At 45.8% G+C, this 27171-nt stretch overlaps 2 protein-coding genes across 2 annotated transcripts; one reads left to right on the top strand and one right to left on the bottom strand.

Annotated features, from left to right (window-relative positions):
• Nucleotides 1-386: 386 nt before the first annotated feature.
• Nucleotides 387-14893, bottom strand: LOC116502508 (zinc finger protein 850-like). Its single transcript, XM_032208388.1, has 3 exons — nt 13795-14893; nt 13417-13625; nt 387-1734 (listed from the first exon to the last, which is right to left on the bottom strand). Exons 1-3 carry the CDS (start codon nt 14891-14893, stop codon nt 442-444), a joined length of 2601 nt encoding a protein of 866 aa, XP_032064279.1. The 3' UTR covers nt 387-441.
• Nucleotides 14894-23115: 8222 nt separating this feature from the next.
• LOC116502507 (gastrula zinc finger protein XlCGF17.1-like) lies at nt 23116-24114 on the top strand. The gene is made up of 2 exons (XM_032208387.1): nt 23116-23461; nt 23558-24114. The coding sequence occupies exons 1-2, from the start codon at nt 23116-23118 to the stop codon at nt 24112-24114; spliced, it is 903 nt and encodes a 300-aa protein (XP_032064278.1).
• The last annotated feature ends 3057 nt before the right edge of the window (nt 24115-27171 follow it).

Below are 27171 nucleotides of genomic sequence, written 5' to 3'. Positions count from 1 at the left end.
CAATGATGGGCCCTGGGCTCCTTGATGGGTTATTCCTCCTCCCTGCACCCCATTTCCTGATCCAGTGGAGGTCCGAGAGCCACTTCCTCCCCCCACTTTGACTGCACAGCCATATTGCCTGTTCTGGCCCCTCCCAGTCCATCTCCTGAAAAAGGCCCTCTTGATTGTTTTGAACAATACTTTTATTAATGATTATATGCACTGAAAGAAACTTAATATCTGAGTGAATATATGAAAAAGGCCATGAAAAAAGAGAATAGGAAGGATAAAACATTCCCTCTTAAATAGAAATACAATAGCAGACCTTGGAGGTTTTCTAGTCTAACCCCCTGCCTAGGCAGGAAACCCTATACCGTTTCAGACAAATGGCTATCCAACATCATCTTAAAGACTTCCAATGTTGGGGCATTCACAACTTCTGGAGGCAAACTGTTCCACTGATTAATTGTCTTCATCCTCATTGTGTGGTTGTTCTGCGGTATGGATTCTCTGATGCTTTAAAAGAGCAACTTTCTGAGAAAAACATTTATTACACTCTGAGCATTTATAGGGCTTCTCTCCTGTATGGATTCGGCTGTGACGTATCAGGGAGCCTGACTGAATAAATGCTTTGCCGCATTCCAAACATTTGAAGTTTTTTTCCCCCGTGTGAATTTTCCTATGCGTTCCAAGGGCTGATGTGGTACTATAAAACTTTCCACATTCGTTGCATTGATATGGCTTCTCCCCTGTGTGGGTCCTATGATGTATCGAAAGGTCTCCCACGTGTCGAAAGCATCTTCCACATTCTCCGCATTTGTAGGGCTTCTCTCCTGTGTGGATCCTCTGATGGGTTTTAAGTTGTTGTTTTATGGAGAAACATTTCCCACACTCTTCACATTTGAATGGCTTCTCTCCCGTGTGGATTGTCTCATGATTCCGGATCTCTGTTCGTGTAAGGAAACTTTTCCCACACTCCCCACATTCATAGGGTTTTTCTCCTTTGTGCCTCCTCTGGTGTATCCGGAACTCAGAAGGATCCATAAATCTTCTCTCACATTCTTCGCATTCATAGGGTCTCTCTCCAGTGTGACGTCTCTGATGTTGCACCAGGCTTGATTTAAAGATAAAACATTTCCCACATTCGAGGCACTTTTCGTTTTTCTCCCCTTTGTGTCTTTTCTCATGACTGTAAAGAGACTGACGCAAGGTGAAACGTTTTCCACAATCAAAGCATTTGTAAGATTTGATTCCCAAATGAATCTTCTCATGGGCCCTAAGGCTTGCCTCCTGACAAAAGCTCTTCTCACATTCCCAACACTTGTAAGGTTTCTCCCCTGTGTGAATCCTCTCGTGGCTTCTGAGGCTGCCTTTTCCACGGAAACGTTTCCCACATTCCAGACACTGATAAGGTTTCTCTTCGGTGTGGATTCTCTGGTGTCTCAGAAGCTTTGACATTTGATCAAAGGGTAAGTCACATTCCTCACATTTATAAGGTTTTGGTTCTGGGGGGCTTCTGAGACCTTCGGCTTCTTTCCCAGAGGAGGATTCCACGTTCTCCAAACCTTGACTGGATCCGCTTCCCACATGGACCTTCTGGTGGGTCAAAACGATGCAGCAGAGAGGGAAGGATATCCAACCCTCTGGGTGTTCCTGGGTTCCTTGGTTACTTGGAGTGTTGCTTGTGTCTGATGGGGGATCCGGGGGTTTCCCTCCCTCCATCCTTTTTGGCAGCTGCTGCCTCGCTCTGATTTTCTATCCACTGTCAGAAAGAAAGAGAAAGAGAGAATAATATTTCCTTTTGAGAAAACACATCTCAGCCTTAGGGACCATGAAGGTCCTCCAATCCCACCCACTGCCCAGGGTCCTCAGTACACGCCATTAATCCAGCTCGTGTGGGACCGCTAGGCTGCCTCGCCCACCCACCTTCAGGAGGTGGTGAGGCCAAAAACAGGCTGTGGAGAGGCCTTCTGAACAACTTAAAAGAACCATCTAGCAAAAAGAAAAGTCAACCAAAAGAGCAACATGGAAACAAAAAGCAAATAAAACACCCCCAGGAGCAAAACAAATTAAAGTTTAATTTGCATGCATTGCTCAATGGCCTACGAAATTGGTCCCACTCACCCGGTCAAATGGCCACCTAGCTACCTCCCCCCGCCAGCCAATCCGGGGACCATGAATTTGCCCCTCGTTGAAAACGTTTGAGGACTCCTGGCCTAGGCAATAATTGTGGGGCTCCCTCGGGGTGGGGGCTGCTCCAAGACAGGGGTCTGCAACCTTAAACACCCAAAGAGCCATTCGGACCCATCTCCCACCGAAAATAAAACACTGGGAGCTACAAAACCTGGGTGGGTGTGGCCAACTCAACATCACTCCCATCCTGTAACATCTCACACACACACACATACACACACACACACACACACACTGGCATTCCTAGCCCTCTCTCTCCCCTGCTTCTCTCACACTTTTTCTTTTTCCTCCCCCTCTCTTTCCCTCCCCTTCTCTCTCTCTCTCTCTCTCTCTCTCTCTCATTTCCCTCTTACTCTCCCTCCAGCTCTCATTTCTGTGTCCCTAGCCCTCTCTCCCCCTGCTTTTCTCTTGTTTCTCTTTTTCCTCTCATTTTCTCCCTTCATCATTTTCTGATTTCTCTTTTTTCTCCCCTTTTTGTTGCAATACGCGCAGGCATACATTAGCTATGCTGAAACGCGTATAGAATAGAAGCAATGATTAACCATATGATTGGATCAGTAAGACCAACTGTTTACCTCCTAACACTAAGTAAGATCAGCAATCACAGACTCTTAATTATAAGCGTTGATTAAATCAGGGAGTTCGTTGATTAAATCAGGGGTTACAACTGTTTAACTCTCAAACATTAATTAAGGATTGGAAGTTTACACGATGATAAAAGATTATTGACTATGAGTATTCTTTAGGTCTACATGGAAGTAAATGAGTTACCATATACTGTAAGCTTGCACAATCATGATTGGTCCCCATTGGCTATGTGAATCCACCCCTCCCTTGTGTATGCTCAATAAAAAAGGACCCCCGGACTTCGTTCTGGGTCGGTTTCGTCCCGAAGGAAATTCGTGTCCGAGTCTTCTTTCCTCATTGGCTTCATGAACGACCCGCGGAGAAATCGCACCTTTTCTCCCTCTCATCTCTCTCTGTGCCTCCCTCTGTTTTCCTCCTTCCCTCCCTCTCGCATGTGTGTCTCTGTGTGTTTGTTTTCCCTCTTGAAACATTTCCAAAAACAGGCGAGGGTTGGGGTTTATGTTTTTTGATCATGTTCTTTCTTCTTCTTTCGGTGCTTTTTACCATATATTTTAAATCATTTCAGGGTCCCAGATAAATGAAGCTTTTTCCTTCCCATGTGGCTCCCTGTCGGCTGGCTGGCCCCGCCCCTCATCCTCCCCTCCCAATCACACTTCATGTGGCCTGAGAAGGCCGATAGTGGGGATGGAAATTCACTCCACATTCCAGAGCAGGAAGAAAGCCCCCCTGTATTTGTCTCTCATCTCGCGGGTGCTTGTTGGTGCTGTGCGCACATCTTTGTCACTCAGGCAGATGCGCGACTTGATCGCCCAGCTGCAGTTGTAATGGGCTCCAGGAGGAGGAGGGACCTTCTCACGCAATGAGTGACTGGGAGGGGAAGGGGCGGGGCCAGCCAGTGATGGGTTCAGCAGACAGGTAACCACACCAGCGGGAGGAAAGAGCTTCGTTTATCTGGGAACCTGAAATGACTCTTGATTTAAATCATATGGTAAAAAGCACCCAAAGAAGAAGGAAAAAAAAACATCAGCACAAAAAAAAAACCTTGCCTATTTTTGGAAACAGAAACATGAGACAGAGGGGGGGGAGGGAGGAAGAAATGAAAGAGTGACAAAGAGAGATGAGAGTGAGTGATGACAGAGAGAAAGAGGAGATGAGGGAGAGAGAGAGGGAGAGAAGGAGAGAGAGAGAGACAGAGAGGGGGGAGAAAGAGAAAGAGAGAGGAGGGAGAGAGAGGGGAGAGACAGAGAGAGGGGGGAGAAAGAGAGAGGAGGGAGAGAGGGAGGGAGAGGGGAGAGAGAGAGAGAGGGAGAAAGAGAGGGAGGGAGAAAGAGGGGGTGTTTCCTAGAGAAAAGAAAATACCTGGGTAGGGGTGTTGAGTTGGCCCAGCTAGGTTTTTTTAGCTCCCCGGTATTTTGTTTTCTGTGGGAAAAATGGCTCTTTGAGTATTTAAGGTTGCAGGCCCCTGGGCTGGTGTAACCAAGCAACCCCTTTCTCATCCCCTTTTCATCCTTCTGATTTTGTAGTTAGGAGCTCCACCCCACTATGACTATTTCATCCTGACTATCTTGGCAAATATTTTGTATATTCTACAAAATACTACCAAAAGGAAAAGCATGGATCCGGGAAACTACAGATCAATCATCCTGACAACAAAACCTGGGAAGGGCCACCATTCTGAGGGGTTCATTTGAGCCTGGAACTGTCTTGAAGGGACAGTGAGGAATGAGAGCACGGACAGAGGTAAAGGGGGGCGCCACAAACCTCCCACGAACATCTGCAATAGCTTTGAACATCTGCAATAGCTTTCGACCCAGATGGGAAAAAAGATAGCCATTGTGAGTTGTCAAAAATTGAGGCGGCTTCACAAAAAGAGAGAAAGGGGCTTGAAATGTCTAGGTGAGATCTTGTTAATACCCCCGGGGCACACTGCATTCAAAAGTTTATTTGTTTGTTTTTCTCCCTGAATGACTGACTGAGAACAAAGAGAGAAGGCAAAAGGCGGGGGAGTAGATTACCCCTCCAGGAAGTAGCGGCAGAGAAGCAAACACCAATACAAGTAAAGGATTCAGAAAATAGTTTTGGGAGGATGGTTTAAATTTTGATATTGATATTTGAAGAAATTGATCTCCGAGATTGCTCTTGGAACTTTTTTCCTAACTACTCTTTTAAGAACTGTGCCATCTAGTGGCAACAGAGAGATATGCAACTGGGTTGGCAGGCATTTCTGTGGTATGGGAAAAATAGAATACATGGTTATTTTCAGAGACACTATGTAAGAAATGATTTATACGCAGTACGGAAAAAGTAAAAGAAAAGCACTATATGGGAGTACAAATGTGGCTTTCAATGGTAGAGGCTTTGACACATCCAAATATTAGTAGTATGAAAAAGGTTATTAGGTACAAAGATATATTAACAGCACAGGGGCAACTAAAACAGACAAAAGAATTAGAAGAACAAGGGATTGATATAGGATGGTTTAAACAAATGCAAATACAAACAAGATATGAGAAAGATATCAAAGAGTATGGTTTTAATATGGAAAACTCAGAATTAGATAGGATACTCATGGGAACAGATGAAAAAAATGATTTAAAAATTGTAGAATTATCTACTTAGAATATACCTAGAAGAAGAGGTTAAAGAAACAATGATAAGATGGGCAAAAAACTTTGGATATAGAACAGAATTAGAAAAATGGCAACAACTATGGGAAAGGAATTATAATCTTACAATGGCGACAGCATATAAAGAGAATTTATATAAAATGTTTTATAGATGGCACATGACATCTGAAAGATTAGCAAAAATGTTTAAGGATAAATCAGCTAAATGTTGGAAATGTCACCAATTGCCAGGAACATATTATCATATCTGGTGGATGTGTAGGGATGCAAAAAGTATTGGGTTAAAATACAAACACGGTTAGAGAAAATGATACATAAATCCATGGAGTTTAAGCCTGAGATATTTTTATTGGGTATTCTACCAGAGAAATACAGTAAAGAAGATTCATATTTGATTGTACAAATAATAACAGCAGCTGGAATTGTATTTGTACAAAACTGGAAAGCAGACAAAATCCCATCGGTAGGGGAGGTAATAAAGAAGATATTATACTGTGCAGAAATGAATAGGTTGACACTGAGAATAAAGGACAAAGAGGAATCAGTGTGCTACAGGACATAGGGGCGATTTTATGAGTGGCTTGAAAAAAGATATAAATAGAAAGAAAAAGGAACAAAACATGAAATAAGTATCTCAGATGACACATGATTAATATAGGGGAAGGGGAAATAAGAAAACATCAAAACGTAAATATACAGGCGGAAAAATGATATGAACTATAGCAATAGCAGTTAGACTTATATACCGCTTCATAGGACTTTCAGCCCTCTCTAAGCGGTTTACAGAGTCAGCATATTGCCCCCAACAACAATCCGGGTCCTCATTTTGCCCACCTCGGAGGGATGGAAGGCTGAGTCAACCCTGAGCCAGTGAGATTTGAACAGCCGAACTGCAGAGCTGCAGTCAGCTGAAGTAGCCTGCAGTGCTGCATTTAACCACTGCGCCACCTCGGCTCCATGTGTCTGAACTGACACGTGTTAAATAACAATTATAAGAATGTATATCTAAGAATGAATTTGAAAGGAAAAATAAAAAAACTTTTTACAAAAAGCTCTGGGAAAATCCCTAAAAAGATAATCAAACAATGGATCTGTGAAAGACTAAAGACTGTGAAAAGCTAGCATTAGAGGCCAACATGAGTTGGTCAAAAAGAGATCAGGGCTGTTAGAACTTATTGCATTCTTTCACCAAGTGGCAGAATTATTGGAGCAGCAAAACTACTTGGACACAATATTATTGGAGTTCAGCAAGGAAAGTGACAAAATAAACCACAGCCTACTTCGTGGCAAGAGAGAAAAATGAGGGAGACAGAATTACTACAGATAGATTCATAACTGGCTGACCAATCGCATTCAACGTATAGTCCTCAATGGAACTAAGCTAGGCCTTCACCCAGCACCTTGGATTATTACGGCATTACTGTTTTGTCAAATGAAGATTTTAAAAATACATGCTTATTTTCCAAACCAAGATTTGTTTACTCACCTTTAAAGTTAACCTTAAGAGATCTCTGGGTCCCTTGTTACCCCTCTGAGTCAAGGCCTGGGATGACCCTCACTGCTGACTGGTTTAATTGCTTCTTAATCGGCTGGCCCTTTGTGCAGAAAGCTGACTCTCCATCCGGGCCACGATTTCCAAATTCTCTAGAGGGGAATTCCGAACAAGGACGCCCCTTCTCCTCTCTGGAGTTTAGGGTCCCATTCCCACTGGTCTCCTGCAAAGAGTAAAGAAAAAGGCCTGATTGCTGATGGGAATGCTGAACATAATCCATAAGAGGGAGGAGAAAATAGGACTATTTTTTGAGTATACAAAATAACAGAGAGAGAATCGCAACTTCAAGAAGGTCTTGATAAGTGAATATGGAAGAAACCATCAAGATGAAGTCCAACAGAGCCCAATGCATAGTTGTGAATAGGAAAACTCAAAGGTCCGATGGGGCACAGCATGCGGGAAAAGGGAAGGGAGGGATACGATCCCTGCAGGCAACGCCCAAGCCAGATCCCCCTAAAGAAAAGCCTGCGAGCCGAAGAGCGGGATCCGCAGCTCCCCTCCTCCTGGGGGGCAGGAGATCTCCTGGCTGGAGGGGCGGCCGGGAGGGAGAACAGCCTTACCTGAGAGGGATCCAGAAGCCTCTCCAGGGGGATCCAGCGCCGACCCTCCAAGGAAGAAGCGGAACACGAGGCAGGAACCGGAGGTCTAGTTTGGGAGAGGGGGAGGGAAGGCGGGGCGGGGGATTGTACTATCTCCTCGGACTCCGCCCTAGCACCTTGGCCCCCCGCCTCTTCTCCCCCCCCGCTGCTCCCCACTTATCTTCCTTCCCAGCCAGGAGCGTGTGCTCCGAAACTTCTTCTGTTCCTCCGATCGGCGTCGGTGTCGAGGGTGCCTCTGCCCATGGGAAGAGTGTCCCTCTCTGCACATTGGAAGCGGGGCTGCTCCTCTTGCTCCAGGGTGTGTGTGCATGTGTGAAAGCTTAAGCTCTGCGGATGGCCCTGACAGAGTTGCGCAAAGACTGTTGGGGGGGGGTGTTGATGGAGAGTTGGGGGGTGCATGATGGTCTCTGTGGTGGATCGGTGGGTTTGCACTCCAGAGAAGAGGGGAGGAGGCGCACCTCGAGGCCCGATCCTGGCCCGGAGGAAGAGCAGCTCCGTCTCCCTTCGATTTAGGGGCTCCTCTTTCCTTCCATGGGGTGCCAAGGTGGGAAATCGGAGGGGGAAACCTTGAGTAGGAGGAACCCCGTTACCCGAGTGGATCAGGGATTGTTTGGGATGATGATTGGCCAGTGTTAGAACCTGGGTTGTCCTTTCCAGCTATTGTCCCTCTCGGAATGGCAGGAAACGTCGCTGTGTACATTTTGAAAGGACCTGGGTGATGAGGGCAGGCAGAGAGACCAAAAGAGAGATTCCCCTTTTCAGTTTATTTTATGTTAAGGAAAACTCTGTTCAAAGGGCCAGGAAGTCCCAGCCATCTTCAGTCAGCTTTTTTTCTCCCTGCTAGAAGACTGGGTTGGTGATCCCAACTAACTGGATAGTACATGTTTAATTTTACTCTCAGGAGCTTTAAATTCAGCAATCATTAAGCCTTACACTGATCTGTAGTAGCCTCTGGTGCAGAGGTTATGTGATGATCCTCCATCGCGAGAATTTAAATCGAGTGGGGGGGGGGGGGCTCTGAAGACCATGAGCCTGGGTGGGTTTCCTGCAGTGTCGCCCTCTTTGGGTTGGTCATCTCCCAAACCTCAGAACCCCGGCGACAGGAACGAGTGGAGTTTTGGGGAGCAGCCCAGATCTCTTGCTTTTTCTCAGAGGGACAATACAAGCACAGGTAGTCCTCGACTTGCAACAACTTCATTGAGTGACCTTTCAAGGTTGAAATTGCCCTGGAAAAAGTGACTTTTGACCATTTATCACACTTATGACCATTTCATAATATTTTTTTTAAAAATAATAAAAAGAAGAGACAAAATAGAAAAAGGTAAGAAAAATACAAGAGACTAGGGATAGAACTACAGAAAGATCTGTGGGAAGTTATCATCCAGCCCTCTCCCAGAAAAATGAAATATCCTAGGAAATATTGAAAAGGCAGAATATTTCTTTGGATATGAAAACAAAGAAACATGTTTTAAAAGAGAGAATAGCTGCCTGTAGCTTCCTGCCCATCCCCACGTTGTCAATGGGCCATTAAGAAGGCCAAGCTAGTCCATTTTACATAATAAAGGCTTCTCCACTGCAGCCCCAGGGGGGATGGGAGTAAAGGCATGATAATATTGGCCCTTTACTCAACTGACCACATTGCATCTGAGAACTCAACTAAACCTGGATTCAAAACACAGCCCAGAGAGTTGCCCCTGCATGGCCCTATAGGAGTCTGACAACCAATCAGAATACATTTCTTACACAGGAACAGGAAACAGAGAGGTGGGACTAAACAGGGTATAAAAAGCCTAGCAAGCCCCTTCCTCAGCCCTTCTCTTCTTCTTCACCTACATCAAAGCATGTGATCACCTTTTCTGTTCAGGACTCAAGCCATGTGGTCCTGTCCACCAATAAACCATCTTTCCAAGCAGCCTCCATGTCTCCAGTGTCTTTTTCCCCACTTGGAGCTGAACCCAGAAGGACATTTCTTTTATCAGATCAACACAAAAAAAGAACCAAATTGATTTTACAAAATATGTCGATTTTGATAAAAAACTAGCATGAAAAATCAAGTGTTAAACAAAATTTCTTTGAAAATGCAAATAAACTTAAGAAGATGGTTGGCATATAAATTTAAAAAAGGGAAAGAAAAGAAATTGATAGACAAATTAGTGGACAATGAAGAAAATACTATCAAAATGACCACAAAAAGAAAGTGATTCAAAACTACTACGAGAAACTATGATCGAGGTAATCTCAGAAGAAAAAATAAAACAATATTATAAAAAGTAGAACTACCAAAAATACCTGTGACACTGAAAGCAATGTTAGATGAATGTATATCAAAAATGGAATTAATAGAAGCAATCAAGAGGCAAAAAAAAAAAAAAAGGAAAACACCAGGTCCGGATAGATTGGCAGGGGAATTATATAAAGGCTTACAAGACACTGCAGGCTACTGCTAGATCAGCAGTTCAGCGGTTCAAATCTCACCGGCTCAGGGTTGACTCAGCCTTCCATCCTTCCGAGGTGGGTAAAATGAGGACCCAGATTGTTGGGGGCAATATGCTGACTCTCTGTAAACCGCTTAGAGAGGGCTGAAAGCCCTATGAAGCGGTATATAAGTCTACTGCTATTGCTATTGCTACTTTAAGTATCCCAATGTTGGAAGTATTCAACCAACTTTTGTTAGAGGCAAGGGTACCAAATTCATGGATGGAAGCATATATTACCATCACACCGAAAGAAGATGCAGACCTACAATGGATTAAAAACTAATATAGACCGATATCTTTATTGAATGCTGATTGCAAAATATTTGCTTCAATAATTGCAGAAAGGCTAAAAAGATTTTTAAATCTATTTATACAGCCAGATCAAAATGGTTTTCTACCTAAGAGACAAATTAAAGACAATATGAGAATAATTTTAAATACATTGGAGTATTATGAAGAACATACAGAGAAGCAAATGGTGTTGATCTTCTTAGATGCACAGAAAGCGTTTGATAATGTGAGCTGGCAATTTATGCTAGCACAAGAGATGGATTTTGGGGAGACATTTATTAACATGATTAAGATGATATATTATAAACAAGCTGCAAAGGTAATGGTAAATGGAGATATGACTGAGAAGGTAAGCATTAAGATAGGTACAAGACAAGGATGTCCCTTGTCTCCACTATTATTTATATTGACACTGGAAGTATTAAATAGAAACATTAGACAAGATAGAGATAAAAGGCATGGAAATAAAAGAAATGTATAAACTACAGGCATTTGCAGATGACTTAGTTTTTTTTTCTTGGAAGATCCACAAGAAACAGGGCCTAAATTAATAAAAAAGATAGAAGAATATGGAGGTGGTAGATCTGAAAATTAATAGAAAACTAAGATCTTTGTAAAAAAAAACTTACAGATAAGCCAAAAAAGAGTTAATGAAGAGAATAGATATTCAGATTACAAAGAAAGTAAAATACTTAGGGATTCAGCTGACAGCAAGATGTGTAACGATTAAAGAAGATAACTATAATAAATTGTTGAATTAAATTCATATAGATCTGTATAAATGGGAAAATCTGCAGTTATTAATAGGAAGAATAGCTACAGTTAAAATGAACATATTGCCAAGATTATTGTACTTCTTTCAAACAATTCCGATAAAATTTGAAAAATATATTTTGAGGAACTTAACAGAATAATACATAAATACATTTGGCAAGGGGAAAAAGGAAGAATTAGCTTTAAAATGTTGCAGGATTCAAGAAGTAGTGGAGGTTTTGGGTTACCAAATTGGAAATTGTATTATCAGGCCGCTATATTAACATGGATGAAAGAATTGATTGTATTGAGGCAATCAAGATTATTGATTTTGGAAGGACATGATTTGCAACTAGTTAGGCATGCTTTCTTGTGATGTAGGGAAAGTAAGATACATGGTTATTTTCAAAGACATGACATAAGAAATAGCATTAATGTTAGTATGGGAGAAAATTGAAGAGCAACATTATTTAAAGGTATCAGTTTGGCTTTCAACAATGGAAGCACTGACTCACCCAAACATTATTAACATGGGAAATACTGTTAGTTATAAAGATATTTTGAATGAAAAGTGGGAACTCAAAACTAAATAAGAATTAAGGGATTGAGATAGTATGGTATTCACAAGTGCAGATATATTCTAGATATGAGAAAGATGTTGAGTTATATGTTTTTTTATAAATAATTAACAGAATTAGATAAAATACACAGAGGAACAGAAGAAATATTGATAAAGAAATTGTATAGCTATTGGGCATAAAACTGGAAGATGAACAAGTAAAGGAGGCAATTATAGCATGGGCAAAAATATTTAGACATACAATAAATGGCAGAAACTGGGGGATAGGAATTACAAATTAACGATGTCAACTGCATATAAAGAATATTTGTATAAGATGTTTTATAGGTAGCATTTTACATCGTTGAGGTTAGCAAAGATGTTAAAGATAAGTCAGCTAAATGTTGGAAGTGCCACCAGATACCTGGGTCTTATCATGTGTGGTGGACATGTGTAGAAGCAAAAAATATTGGACAAAAATACATACATGGTTGGAAAAAGATGATAAAACAGAACATTGATTTAATATTGCTGTTGGGGATTTTACTTGAAATTTATAGTAAAGAGAATACATATCTAATTATTCACATATTAACCGCATCTAGAATTGTATTTGCGCAACACTGGAAAAGTGAAGAGATTCCTACTGATGACAAGGTAATTAGGAAAATATTAGAATGTGCAGAAATGAACAAATTGACGTTGGCAATTAAGGAGAAAGAACAAACTGCATTTTATGCAATATGGAAATTATTGTCAGGGTTCCAAATAGCAACCAAAATTAAATCAGAGTCCAAGGCAAAGTATTGCTCAAAGTTCCAATTCATTAAGAGAGCCATGTTGGCACATCTGGGAAAACCCGAATCTGAAAGTTTCACAGTTTTCCCCACCCCATTGAAAGTTAATGATCTTGCCTCCACACCCACAACTCCATCACATGGTCCAATCTTCCACTGCCATGCTGGCAGTTCCACCCTTCCAGTTCCGGTCAGGTGCAGAGCTGTAGAGACAAAGGATGACCTTGGCCTTCTAGAAAGGAATTTTATTTTGGCTACATATCATTTAATTCCGTACCATCCACCCTCCCATTTTCCCACAATAGAAACTGCAAAGTAGAATAATAGTAAGTGTGGCAGGCCAAAGATCCCAAAGGAATATGGCTGCAGGCCTGACAATTATTTTATCAATGGTTAGAGAATATAAATTGAAGTTGGACATAGAAAATTAAAGAAGCGTAGAAAATATGTTAAGATAGAGATATAAATAATATAATTGTTAGTATTATGATGATGATGACTCTTCTGTTTAATGTAATAATTACTTTTTATTAGGAGGTATGTTAAGTGGAAAAAATGAACAGGTTCACTATGTTGAATTATTTAATATACTATAATTTGAAGATTAGATAATTAACATTAGTGTAAATGATGTAAATTTTGATAGTTATTGCACAGATATTTGTACCCAGATGACACACTGTTTAAGGAAAGATGGAACGATGATGATCATATTTTTTTTTAAAAAGAAAAACTAAAAAAAACCCACTTATGACAATTTTAGGACCCCCATGGACATTTGATTGACATTAAGATGCTTAACAACTTGTATATATTCATGAAGGTTGCAGTGTCCCAAGGTCATGTGATCACCTTTTGTGACCTTCTGACAAACAAAATCAATGGGAAAGCCAGAGATTCACTTAACAACGGGGTTACGACCCCGCCTCATCTCTGGCCAAGGAGCCCCTGTTGCCTCAGTCCATGGAACTTCTCTTCCCACCATCCATTGAGACTGAAACCTCATCCATTCCCGCAATTGGGATTTTTTTAAAATTCAGATATCTCCAGATCTTAGACTGGTCACTGGTTGTGTGACCCTCTATAATGAGCACTTCATAATGCGAAGTGCTGAAGGTTGGGAAAAATATTTCCCACACTGCAGACATTTTTTCCCCAGTGTGGATTCGTTGATGCATCACAAGAGAATATTTCCGTGAAAAACATATATACACACTCTGAACATTTGTGAGGTTTCTCTCCTGTACGGATTCGGCTGTGAACTCTTAAGGGAAAACGAATGAGCAAATGCTCTCCCACAGTCTAAACATGTGTAGTTTCTTCCTCTGTGTGACTTTCCACATGACTTCGAAAGGCTGATATGGAAATATAAAAGCTTCCACACTCATTGCATTGATATGGCTTCTCCCCTGTGTGGGTTTTATGATGCCTTACCAGGTGGTGTTTTCGGAAGAAACATTTCCCACACTCCTCACATCTGAATGCCTTCTCCCTGGTGTGGCTTCTCTCATGAACCTGGATCTCTCCTTGTGTAAGATAACTCTTCCCGCACTTTCCACATTTGAATATCTTCTCCCCCATGTGGCTTCTCTCATGAACCTGGACCTCTCGTTGTGTAAAATAACTTTTCCCACACTCCCCGCATCGATGGGCTTTCCCCCCCTCGTGCTTCTTCTGGTGTCTCCGAAGGTCAGAAGAATCCACAAATCGTCTCTCACATTCTGGGCATTCATAGGGTTTCTCTCCGGTGTGAATTCTCTGATGTCGCATCAGGGATGATTTCTGGATAAAACATTTCCCACATTCGTGGCACTTTTCGTTTTTCTCCCCTGTGTGTATTTTCAAATGACTGCGAAGAGATGAACCCCGGGTAAAACCATTCCCACATTCAAAGCACTTGTAAGGCTTTATTCCCAAATGAATCTTCTTATGACGCCAAAGACATGACTCCTGAGAATAGCTCTTCCCACATTCCCAGCACTTGTAAGTTTTCTCCTCTATGTGAATGCTCTCGTGCCTTCTGAGATAGGCTTTTTTACGGAAAAATTTCCCACATTCCAGACATTGATGAGGTTTCTCTCCAGTATGGATTTTCTGATGTGCACGAAGGTATGACTTTTGCCGAAAGCATAAGTCACATTCCTCACATTTATAGGGTTTTAGAGTTGGGGGGCTCCTGAGATCTTTGGAGTTTTTCCCAGAGAAAGATTTCTCACCCTCCAAACCTTGACTGGATCCACTTCCCACATGGACCTTCCTGTGGGTCAAAAGGAGGGAGTGGAGACTAAAAAATTTCCCACACTCTGAGCATTCATGGGTTCTTTTGTGATCTTTTGGGGTGCTGCTTGTGTCTGACGGGGGATCCCAGAGTTTCCCATCCTCCATGCTTTCTGGCGGCAGCGGCTTTTCTGAATTTCTACTATCTACTGATAGCAGATAGTATCTTGTGGGTACATCTTTGGCCACAGCTGTTTTCATGCTGGAAAGAAGAACAAAGGAATTGTATTTTATTTTGAGAAACACAGAGATTCACAAAAACTTACATTTGGAGGGGACCTTGAAGGTCTTCCAGTCTCGCCTCCTCCTCCAAAATGGGACATGGGTCCCCAGACACCTGAGACGAAACCTCCAGTTATTTTTGTCACCCCACACGCCTAGGAGGCAAACTCTTCTGCTGTTCCTTGACTCTTTTCTATTCCTCCTTGGTTCCTGTCCCTTGACACAGTGAAGAGGAAGCTCTGAATGTAGCTACAATTGGGACTCGAATCTTGGTCATTCACTGAAGCAGTCAGTAAATGAGCGGTCAGGTCTGAACAATCATAATCCTAAACTCCTGTTTGCGGATATGAAGTGATCTGATTGATGGGTTCTTAAGGGAGGAAGGCCCAGGATGTTGGGGGTGCTGAAAGGCCCAGGATGTTGGGGGTGCTGAAGGCCCAGGATGTTGGGGGTGCTGAAATAGGATGCAAAGCTGCAGCCACTCCTGGAAGTCTCAGTCGCTCCATCCCAGCCATGCAAAGACCCCTGACTTGACAGCAATGTTGGAGCTGGACCTAATGTGGAGGCCCTCAACACTTTCATCCAGCTGCCACTGACCCCAGGACTGGATTTCAGCCCAGCGTCCCAACTGCTAGTGTGAAATGCGGCTGTAATGCTGGGACTGGTTGCCTTTGCAGTCTTGTGCCATTCTCCAAGCTGCATGTTCCAGATTGTTTCCAAGCAACATCTCCCAAAGCATCTCCAAAGCTTCTCCAGGAGCCCCTCAACCAGCCTATGACTTGTGCCAAGACTCACATGGCCTCTCCTCCCACATAAGGCAACCCCAGATTGCTTACCCGGGACCTTGTCTGCTTAATGACCCGTGAAATTGCTTAACAGCCTGACATCAATACCTGGGAAGATCCTGGGAAAGATAATCAAGCAAGGGATCTGGGGAAGTCTAGAAACAAGCAAAGCTATTACTAGAATCTAACATGGATTGGTCAAAAACAGACCATGGGAGAGAAACCTTATTGCATTCTTTGACCAAGTGACAGAATTAATGGAACAGGAACATTCAGTGCAGACAATATACTTGGATTTCGGGAAGGAGTGTGACAAAGTAGACCCCGGCCTACTTCTTTGCAAGGTAGAAAAATGAGGGATTGAGAGCATCACCACCAAATGGATTTATGACTGGCTGACCAATAGCACTCAATGTGTAGACCCGAATGGAACTATATTTTACTTTCATTCAGCACCTTTGGAGCAAAAGCCAATTTTTCTACATTGCTCATTTTCCCACCAAAGATAAAAATGCTTATTTTCCCAATCAAGATGTCACCAAGATTTATTTACTCACTTTTAAATTTGCAGTGTCTCTAGGTTACTTGTTACACCTCTGGGTCAAGGCCAGGTATGACCGTAACCACTGACCGGTTTGATTTCTCCTTAATTGATTGGCCCTTTGTGCAGGAAGCTGCTTCTCCAACTGAACCAAGATTTCCAAATTCTCTAGAATGGAGTCATAGATAAAACTTTGTGGGTTGTGATCCCACAAAGCCCCTTTCTCCTCTTTGGAGTTCATGGAGACATCCTCATTGGTCTCCTGAAAAGAGAAATGAAAAAGCTCAAATGCTGAATGTTGTATAAATAGTCTATTAATGACTTGGAAGAGGGAGGAGAAAATGGAATTAATTGTTTATGATATAAATAATGGAGATAGGATCTAAAATTCAAGAAGATCTTGATAAGCCAACATGGAAGAAACCAGCAAGTTGGAAGCCCAGGAGGGACCAATGCATATGTGTAAGTAGAGAAACTCAAAGGACAGCGTTTCATTGTTCACCTTTTATATTGAGAAGAAAGAAAGAGGAACTCAATTCAATTTAAACTTTTCCTCCCTCCCAAACCTCCCCTCCCCATTGCAATGAGGTTAGTGTGAACAAAGGTTTTAAAGCTCAATTTTTCCAAACCTTCTGAAAGCGACCTCCCAAAAGCTCCTGCCCGGATCCACCCGGAGCCCCCCGGGAGTCTCGGACGGGCGAGGAGGGGGCAGATCCAGCCTAGGAACGGAGCCCCCTTTGTCCCCCTGGAGGGAAGGGAGGGAGCCTCTCCCTGCAAGCAACGCCAGAGCCGGATCTCCCCGAGGAAATCCCTGCAAACCTAAGAGCGGGATCCGCAACTCCCTCCCTCCTAGCGGGGAAAAGATCTCCAGGCTGGAGGGAGAGCAGCCCTACCTGACCCGAGCGGGATCCAGGAATCTCTCCCGAGGGATCCAGCGTCGAAGCGGGACACGCGGAGGGAAATGGAGATCCAGTAGGCGGATGGGATGGGATGGGGCGGGGCTTCTGCTCTCCTCCAGGCCTCCGCCCTCGCCTTGAATCTCCGCCCCTTCGACTTCTCTTCTCCTTGCCCCTCCGCCCCTCCCAGTTAGGACCACGTGTTCCGAATCCTCCTCGGATCCTTCGATAGATGCCCGTGTCGAGGGTTCTTCTGACCATGGGAAGAGTGCCCCTCTCTGTACAGGAGGCTGCCCAACCTGCTCCAGTGTCCTTGTGTAGGAGCTGCCTTGTTTCTTGCCTTGCAGTTGTTTCTTCACCTCTTACAGTGATCTGCAAGAGCTACTGGTGCAGAGTTTATATCATGAGAATTTAGATTGGGTGGGGGTCTCTGAAGACCCTGAGCCTGGGTGGGTCTTCTGCAAAGCCTCAGGCTCTTTGGGTGGGTCATCTCCAAATCCCCAGAGCCCCCAGGACAGGAAAGAGGAGAGTTTGGGGGAGCAGCACAGATCTCATGCTTGCTCCTATGGGGGCAATACCAGTATATACTGAGAGGGGAAAGAGGCCTGGGAACCCTGCTAGGCCTCTGCAGAGTAGAGTTTTTTCTTTATAATATTGATTTGTCTCCCACCTTTATTAGTTTTACACTCAAGGCAGTGAAGATACCCCACACATCTCTCTTCTTTTATTTTCCTCACAACGATCCTGCGAGGGGGGTCAGGCTGAGAGAGTGACCGGCCCCAGGTCTCCCCAGCTGGCTCTGATGGCCAAGGAGGGCCTGGACCTTCCTTTCTAGCCCCGGTTCATTCATTTGACCTCAGCTCCAGAATCGAGAGGGCAGCCTTTCCTGCACAGCTGAAGTTCCCTCCCTTCAAAAGGCAGCCCTCCCCCTCAGCCCGCTCTGCCACTTCATCTCATTTTCTGCTGAAAGAGGGTCCCGGGAGATTAGGGGAAGAAAAAAGCGAAGGAGAAATGACAAACTTCCGGGATCTTCATTCGGGTCTCTTTTGCCCAAAAAAACACCCCGGGATCCTGAACCACAGAAAGAGGGAGATTCCTTCACATGTGGGGTTGAGGGGCGGGAGCCGCTTCGTCCAGACGTTCAGTGCAGGGGAAACACGTGTTTCAAGGAAGGGACTCGCTTGTTTCTCCCGGGAAGCGGAGCTGCGTCTTTCCCGAGACAGCCGAGCGAAGGATTCCCCAGTGAAAAGGGAAGGCTGGGGGTGCTGTTGAAGGGGTAGAGTTTTCGGGAGGGGCGGGGGGGGCTCAGCGACCCCACATGATTAGGGGAGGGACTCTCCCACGCGGGAAATTTGTGCGTTTGTGTGTGTTAAGGTGCTCAAGGACTCCGCAGTCAGACGACTCAGAAACCCACCAAGTCTTCACGGGCTCTGGGGCTGCGCCTCCTCTTTTTTCATCCCATGAAACCCCACTCCACGCCTGATCGGTGGGGAGGGCAAAAAGAAGTCCACGCACTCCTCTGGCTCTGAAATGAACGCCCCCCTCGAGCTGCGCCCCCTCCCTAAAAACTGAACTCTCTCCTCCAGCGTTTGAAGACAAGAGACTCTGCCCGGAGACTGATGACGCTGCAGAAGGTAAGATTCCCATTGGTACTTTCGCTTTCGCGGCTACTCCCAATTCACAAGTTCAAGGAGAACGCTCCCTTCCCCCCAATCCAGACCCACCGATGCGACCTCTGGGGCTGGGGCCATCTGTGCCTTTCTCCCCTCTCTTTGGGAGCGCTTGTGGGGCAGCATCGATGGGCTCTGCTAGGATTCCCCCGATGTTGCTGCCGGGGGATGCTGGCCAGGATCCCTGGAAGCGAAGGAGGGAAGGAGACTCCCCGTAAGGAGGGGACTTGTCTGTGGGAGGAGCGGGGCTGAGAGGCGCCCTCAGTACTTGCGAGAGAAGGAGGAGGGAGAAAGATTCCCATTGGTACTTTCGCTTTCGCGGCTACTCCCAATTCCCAAATTCAAGGAGAACGCTCCCTGCCTTCCCCCCAATCCAGAGCCACCGATGCGGCCTCTGGGGCTGGGACTATCTGTGTCTTTCTCCCCTCTCTTTGAGGGGGCTTGTGGGGCAGCATCCATGGGCTCTACTGATTCTGCTGGTGGGGGCTCTGGCCCGGATCCCTGCAAGCGAAGGGGGAAAGGAGACCCCCGGTAAGAAGGGGGGTCGTCTGTGGGAGGAGAGGGGCCCTCGGTGCTCTTGGGGGAAGGAGGGAGGAGAAAGAGGCTGGGATGCCAGTAGTGGGAAAAGGGATCGAGGACAAGAGAGGCGGGATTCTGCAGGATCTCGGCGTAATCTCCGCCCCCCTCGCTCGTTGCCTTTCCCCCCGCAGGACGAAGAGGGAGTCCCACTCTTATTCCCTTGTTGTGGCCGAGGTGGGCACGGGTGGCGGAAAAGCCCCTGATGTGGATAAGAGGAAGCCGGACTCCTCTCCCGCCCCCTCTACCCGCCACCCGTGGCTGGGGAGGGAGTGGGACCTTCCGGACCCCGAAATAGAGCGTGAGCCCCAAATTTCCCTGCCTCGAAAGAGGAAGGAGACAGAAAGCGAAAGTGAAAGAGGAAAACTGGGGTCCTCCTGATTTTGCTTGTGAGGGCTCTGGCCCGGATCCCTGCAAGCGAAGGGGGACAGGAGACCTGAATCCCCAAATTCCACCAAAGGTATATGAAAAAGATGCTCTTTTTTTTTTGCAACTTCAGGTTTTTCTTCTGCGCCCCCCATTTTTTAAAGGTGCGTGAAGTTGAGCTTCAATTCCCTTCTTGGGGAGACTCTGAATTTGAGGAGGGGAGACCCAGAAAACTCTCCACCCAGTAATCCCCCATTGCTGAATCAGAACCTGGATGGGAAGTGGGAACTGAGGGAGAAGCATATTAGGGGGGGTTTCTAATAGCAGCCCCTTTCTCCCTCTTCCTTCCCACAGAAGTATTGAGGGCGCCTCGCAGCCCCGCTCCACCCCGACGAGCGCCCTCCTTACCGGGCGTCTCCTTCCCGACTTCGCTTCCAGGGATCCTGATCAGCATTTCCCGTAGCAACATCGGAGTTCAGTTTTGGGGAGGGGCGCAGCTCGGGTGGAGCTTTCGTTGCAGACCCGGAGGAGAGCGTGGGCTTCTTTTTTGCCCTCCCCACCGATCCGGAATGGAGTGGGGCTGCAGTCGCTGAAAAAAGAGGAGGCGCAGCGACCCCAAGCTTCCGACCCCAAAGCTTCTTTGGCCACTTTGAAGGGAGTTCCTCAATAGAAACACAGGGAACAAGGCAGCTCCTACACAAGGACACTGGAGCAGGAGAGGCAGCCTGTACATTCCGATGTACAGAGTGGGGCACTCTTCCCATGGTCAGAGGAGACCTCGACACAGACACCTATCGGAGGATTCGGAGCACGTGGTCCTAACTGGGAGGCGATATTGGAAGGAAGGGGCAAGGAGAGGAGGATCCTAAGGGGCGGGGCTACACGGCGGGGGGCGGAGCCCGAGAAGAGAGCAGAAGCCCCGCCCCATCCCCTCCCACCCCCCTACTGGATCTCCATTTCCCTCCGCGTGTCCCGTTTCGACGCTGGATCCCTCGGGAGAGATTCCTGGATCCTGCTCGGGTCAGGTAGGGCTGCTCTCCCTCCAGCCTGGAGATCTTTTCCCCGCCAGGAGGAAGGGAGCTGCGGATCCCGCTCTTCGGTTTGCAAAGTTTTCCTCGGGGAGATCCGGCTCTGGCGTTGCCTGCAGGGAGCGGCTCCCTCCCTTCCCTCCAGGGGGACAAAGGGGGCTCTGTCCCCGGGCTGGATCTGCCACCTCCCCGCCGGGCCAAAGCTCCCTGGGGGGCTCCGGGTGGATCCGGGAAGGAACTTTTTGGTAAGTTGCTTCAGAAGGTCCCTCTGTGGTCGGTCAGAGGACGAGGTCTCTGAGCAATCCTATCCAGCACGTGGAAAAATGGAGCTTTAAAACCTTTGTTGAGACTAATCCCATTGCAATAGGGAGGGGCAGGGTTTGGGAGGAAAGAAAAGTTTAAATAGAATTGAGTCCCTCCTTCTTTCTTCTCAATATGAAAAGTATGGGGAGGTCGCTTTCAGAAGGTTTGGAAAAATGGAGCTTTAAAAACTTTGTTGAGACTAACCTCATTGCAATTGGGAGGGGAGGGTTTAGGAGGGGGGAGTTTACATTGAATTGAGTCCCTCTTTCTTTCCTCTCAATGTAAAAGGTGAACAATGAAATCCTTTGCTTTTTTCGCTGACTTTGCTTTTGATTTTAAAAGCTGGGTATAGTCAGTAAAAAACAGTATTCTCCTCCTCCTTCCATGAAGGGGCTATGAAGTGGCAGCCCTTCTTGGTGGATTTTATACAAAGCACAAATTCTAAGGATGTGTGGGAAGTAGGTTCCACCACAAAATCGCGGAGGACAAAATTGCGCTCGACGAAAGCGCGCATTTGATGTCATCACAGCGCGATGAAAACATCGCGCTGTGATCGAAAAATGTAAAAATAAAGCTAAAACCTTACCCTAACCCCCCCAAACCTAACCCTAAACCTAACCCTTAACCTAACCCTAAACCTAACCGTTAACGTAACGCTAAACCTAACGCTAACCCTTAACTTAACGCTAAACCTAACGCTAACACTCTAAACCTAAACCTAACCCTTAACCTAACCCTAACCCTAACCCTTACCTTTATGTGAATCGGCTTGCTTTAATTTTAATTTTATTTCAATTTTTAATTTTTTTTGTCACGCTGTGATGACGTCACATGCGCGCTTTCGTCGAGCGCGATTTTGTCCTCCGCGCTTTTGACGGGTCACGTGGGAAGTGCACCCAAAAAGGACAGTGCCAGGAATCTCATAGCACCAGAAACCTCAGTAAAAAGTGCCAAGAAACTCAAGCCAGCCCTTCCCCCTTAAAGGAAACACCAGGCAGAAACACCTGCTGAAAGAAACCCCCAGAGCGGCCCTACTAATGGAGCTGACAATGGAAACACTTTAAGCCATTAAGATAAGGGACATCAGGCCAAAAATAACTCACCTGGAACTTCCTTTTTCCTGGCAGAATCAACCCCCCCCCCCCTTTGGGATTCATTTCTTTTCAGCCTCACTGCTACTTCCCAGCTGGGAAGGAACCAGGGAAATTATTTGTATCATAAACAATTAATTCCATTTTCTCCTCCCTCATCCGGGTCATTTATAGACTATTTGTACAACATTCAGCATCTCAGCCTCTTTCGTTTCTCTTTCCAGGAGATCAGTGAGGATGTCCTTGTGAACTCCAGAGAGGAGAAAGGGGCTTTGTGAGATCAGAATCCGCTGGGGCAACTGAGGCTTCCAGGAGTGGCTGCAGCTTTGCATCCTAGTTCAGCACCCCCAATTCATGAAGGGGGGGGGCTATTCCATGTCTCCAGGACCTCCCCCACCCCAGAGACTCCCCCACCTCCCTTGCCTCGGCCTTCCTCCACTTAAGAACCCATCAGATCACTTAATATGATCCCAAACAGGAGTTTGGGATTATGATTGTTCAGACCTGACCCCTCATCTACCAACTGCTTCACTGAGTGACCAAAATTCGAGTCCCAATTGTAGCCATGTTGGAGACTCACTACATTCAGTGCTTCCTTTTCACTGTGTCAAGGGGCAGGAACCAAGGAGGAAAAGATAAGAGGCAAGGAACAGCAGAAGAGTTTGCCTCCTAGGCGTGTGGGGTGACCAAAATAACTGGAGGTTTTGTCCCTGGTGTCCTGGGGACCCATGTCCCATTTTGGAGGGGGAGGCAAGACTGGAAGACCTTCAAGGTCCCCTCCAAATGTAAGTTTTTGTGATTCTCTATGTTTCTCAAAAGAAAATACAATTCATGTATTCTTCTTTCCAGCAGGAAAAGATGCTGTGAGCAAAGATTTACCCACGAGATAGTATCTGCTATTAATAGATAGTAGAAATTTGACAGAAGCCGCTGCCACCAGAAAGCATGGAGGATGGGAAATTCTGGGATCCCCCGTCAGACACAAGCACCACCCCAAAAGATCACAAAAGAACCCATGAATGTTCAGAGTGTGGGAAATCCTTTAGTCTCCAGTCCCTCCTTTCGATCCACAGGAAGGTCCATGTGGGAGGTGGATCCAGTCAAGGTTCAGAGGGTGAGAAATTGTTCTCTGGTAAAAACTCCAAAGATCTCAGGAGCCCCCCAACACTAAAACCGTTTAAATGTGAGGAATGTGACTTATGCTTTGGTCAAAAGTCATACCTTCATACACATCAGAAAATCCATAGAGGAAAGAAACCTCATCAATGTCTGGAATGTGGGAAATTTTTCCGTAAAAAAGCCCATCTCAGAGACCACAGTAGGATTCACACAGGGGAGAAACCTTACAAGTGTTGGGAATGTGGAAAGAGCTATTCTCAGGAGTCAGGTCTTCGGCGCCATAAGAAGATTCATTTGGGAATAAAGCCTTACAAATGTTTTGAGTGTGGGAATTGTTTCACCCGGAGTACATCGCTTCACAGTCATTGGAAAATACACACAGGGGAGAAAAACGAAAAGTGCCTCGAATGTGGGAAATGTTTTATCCAGAAATCAACTCTGGTGCGACATCAGAGAAGTCACACTAGAGAGAGACCCTATGAATGCCCAGAATGTGAGAAACGATTTGTGGATCCTTCTGATCTTCGGAGACACCAGGAGAGGCACAAGGGGGAGAAACCCTATCAATGTGTGGAGTGCGGGAAATGCTTCTTCCGAAAACACCACCTTGAAAGCCATCAGAGCATCCACACGAGAGAGAAGCCCTACAGATGCGTAGAATGTGGAAAAGGCTTTCGACTCGTGGGAGACCTTTCGATACATCATAAAACCCACACAGGGGAGACGCCATATCAATGCAACGAATGTGGAAGCTTTTATATTTCAATATCAGTCTTTAAAAGTCATGTAAAAATGCACACAGAGGAAAAAACTACAAATGTTTAGACTGTGGGAAAGTATTTGCTCATTCATTTTCCCTTAGAGTTCGCAGCCGAATCCGTACAGGAGGGAAACCTCACAAATGCTGAGTGTGATAAATGCTTTGTTTACGGAAAGATTCTTTTGATGCCTCAACGATTCCACACTGGGAAAAAAAAATCTGGAATGTGGGAAATGCTTTGCCCAACCTTGAGCACTTTGCAGGCACATCAGAAATCACGCAGGAGACTGGCATCACAAGTGTGTAGAGTGTGAGAAACCTTTTCATTGTAAATCAGAACTAAAAATGCACCAGAAAGTCCATAGCAGAGATAAATCTCTTCAGTTGTGAACAAGGCGGAAACTTTTTTTTTTCTTCAAAAATCGCACCTTACTGTTCATCAGCAATTTCACACAGTGACAGGAGGGAAATCCTACAATTGTTTGGTGTTGGGAGTGTGAGGATGTTTTGCTGACAAAGTTGCATTAGTAACTTACCATCATGATGACACAAAAGACCTACAAGTGTTTGGAGATTATATATAATGTTTTGCAGAGTACAGATAGTCCTCGAGTTATGCCCATAACTGGGAATGGATTTCCAGTCATAAATCAAGGCACCCAGGTGTTTTTGATAATTTTTACTAGAGCCGTGTTGATCAATGAGAACTGAAGATTCATAGACGAGAAAAATGGGATGGGCTTGAATGAAGATCCATCTGTTTGCTTTAAACAGCCAGATGCATCTTCATTCAAGCCTCACTCCATTTTTATGGGGTGATAAATATAGTAGTGAATCTGCTGGCTGAGGATGAAGAGGGAAACTTTATTTTTCCCATTATCTTTTTTGGAGAGGTTTATTTCTCTTTTCACCTTGTCTTTTTCATATATTCACTGACATATATTATGTTTCTTTGTTTGATCTCTGTATAACATCCTTAATAAAATTATTGTTCAAAATAATCAAGAGAACTGTTTTTAGGATATGGGCTGGGAGTTCAAAAAAAGTCAAGATGGCCGATAGATTGTGCCATGCTTTGCAGTCAAAGTCCTGCTGCTTTTTTAGCTTTATAGGTGATGCCCTTTAAAACAGCCGCCATCTTGATTCTTTTGACTCCATCTTCTCTAGATGGACACTGCTGACTTCCAGTATTGAATTAAAATAAGTTGATTTCAAATGAACTTTAGGGAAAATATCCTGGAGATTTGGATGGACTCCTGCTCCTAAAGGCAGATCATTGGTGGCTACCTACATGTGCCTGACACACTCATATGATTATTTTGCACCACATCTTACTTAGAACATATAGGTCACCGGAAGTACGACTTTGAATTATGTAATCGCAGTGGTTAAAATGCAGTACTGCAGGCTACTTCTGCCGACTGCCAGCAGCCTGCAATTTGACAGATCAAATCTCACCAGGCTCAAGATTGACTCAGCCTTCCATCCTTCCCAGTTCCATAAAATGGGGAAAAAAGCTGGAAACGATAACCCAGGTTCTAACACCGGCAAATCACCATTCCAAACAAGCCCTGATCCACTTTGGTAATGGGGCTCCTCGCACTTGGGGTTTCCACCTCTGATTTCCCACCTTGGCACCACATGGAAGGAAAGAGGAGCCCGTAAATCAAAGGGAGACGGAGCTGCTCTTCCTCCGGGCCATGATCGGGCCTTGAGGTGCGCCTCCTCCCCTCTTCTCCAGCGCCGCAAACCCACCAACCAACCACAGAGACCATCAAGCACCTCCCTACTCTCCATCAAACATCCCCCCAACAGTCTTTGCGCAACTCTGTCAGGGCCATCCGCAGAGCTTAAGCTTTCACACATGCACACACCCTGGAGCAAGAGGAGCAGCCCCACTTCCAATGTGCAGAGGGACACTCTTCCCATGGGCAGAGGCACCCTCGACACCGACGCCAATCGGAGGAACAGAAGTTTCAGAGCACGCACAGGCGGGGCTTCAAGGTGAGGGCGGAGTCCAAGGGGATAATATAATCCCCTGCCTCCCCTTCCCTCCCCCTCTCCAAAGCTGGACGTCTGGTTCCTGCCTCCAGTTCCGCTTCTTCTTTGGAGGGTCGGCACTGGATCCCCCTGGAGAGGCTTCTGGATCCCTCTCAGGTAAGGCTGTTCTCCCTCCAGTCCGCCCCTCCAGCTAGGAGATCTCCTCCACCCATAGCAGGAAGGGAACTGCGGACCCCGGTTTTTGGCTCGCAGGCTTTTCCTTGGGGTGATCCGGCTTCGGCGTTGCCTGCAGGGAGCGGCTCCCTCCCTTCCCTTTTCACACATGCTGTGCCCCATCTGACCTTTGAGTTTTCCTATTCACAACTATGCATTGGGCTCTGTTGGACTTCATCTTCATGGTTTCTTCCAATGCACTGACCAATCTCAGAGACCTTCAAGCACCCCCCCCCCAACTCTTGCAGTGCCTTTGCGCAATTCTTTCAGGGCTATCCGTAGAGCTTAAGCTTTCACACATGCACACACATATGCACACAATCACACAGACACATACTGGAGCAGGAAGGGCAGCCTCGCTTCCAGCCTGCAGACACTCTCCCCATGGTCAGAGAAACCTTTGTCAGGGACACACATCAGAGGAGGTTTTAGAGCATCTGATCCTGGCTGTGAGGGGAGGGGCAGAGGGGGAGGAGAAGAGGTGCTAAGGGGAGGGGATGAGAGGACGAGGTGGAGCCCAAGAGGAGTATATGAGCCCTGCCCCTCCTCTCTTGGCCCACTGGCTGGATCTCCACTAAATCCATGATTCCCGCTTCTTCCTTGGAGGATCCCTTGGGAGATGCTCCTGGGTCCTGCTGGGGGTAGGTGGGGCTACTCTCCCTCCAGCCTCCAGGCCACCATTCTAGCCAGATCTTCTCCCCACCAAGATGAAGTGTTCTGCTCTTCGGCTTGCCAGGGTTTTCCTCAGGGAGATCTGGCTCTGGCGTTGCATGCAGGGAGCAGCTCCCTCCCTTCCCTCCAGGGTTGCAGAGGGGGCTCTTTCCCCTGCCTGGATCTGCCCCCACCTCGCCCAGCCAAGGCTTCCTGTGTAAATGCGGGAAGGAGCTGTGGAGAGATTGCTGTCAGAA

The sequence above is a fragment of the Thamnophis elegans genome, chromosome 2, assembly GCF_009769535.1.
Source record: "Thamnophis elegans isolate rThaEle1 chromosome 2, rThaEle1.pri, whole genome shotgun sequence".
In the NCBI taxonomy this organism is placed as follows: Eukaryota; Metazoa; Chordata; class Lepidosauria; order Squamata; family Colubridae; genus Thamnophis; species Thamnophis elegans.
This window is presented reverse-complemented; position numbering and strand designations above follow the sequence as displayed.

Excerpts from the sequence above, each read along its gene's own strand:
- LOC116502507 (XM_032208387.1), top strand. The coding sequence starts at position 23,116 with ATGGAGGATGGGAAATTCTGGGATCCCCCGTCAGACACAAGCACCACC. Across the intron at positions 23,462-23,557 it reads GGAATGTGGGAAATTTTTCC|GTCTTCGGCGCCATAAGAAG; the intron begins GTAAAAAAGCCC and ends CTCAGGAGTCAG.
- LOC116502508 (XM_032208388.1), bottom strand. The coding sequence starts at position 14,893 with ATGAAAACAGCTGTGGCCAAAGATGTACCCACAAGATACTATCTGCTA. Across the intron at positions 13,626-13,794 it reads ATATCAATGCAATGAGTGTG|ATATATGTTTTTCACGGAAA; the intron begins GAAGCTTTTATA and ends TTCAGAGTGTGT. Across the intron at positions 1,735-13,416 it reads CAATTGCGGGAATGGATGAG|AAAATCAGAGCGAGGCAGCA; the intron begins GTTTCAGTCTCA and ends GACAGTGGATAG.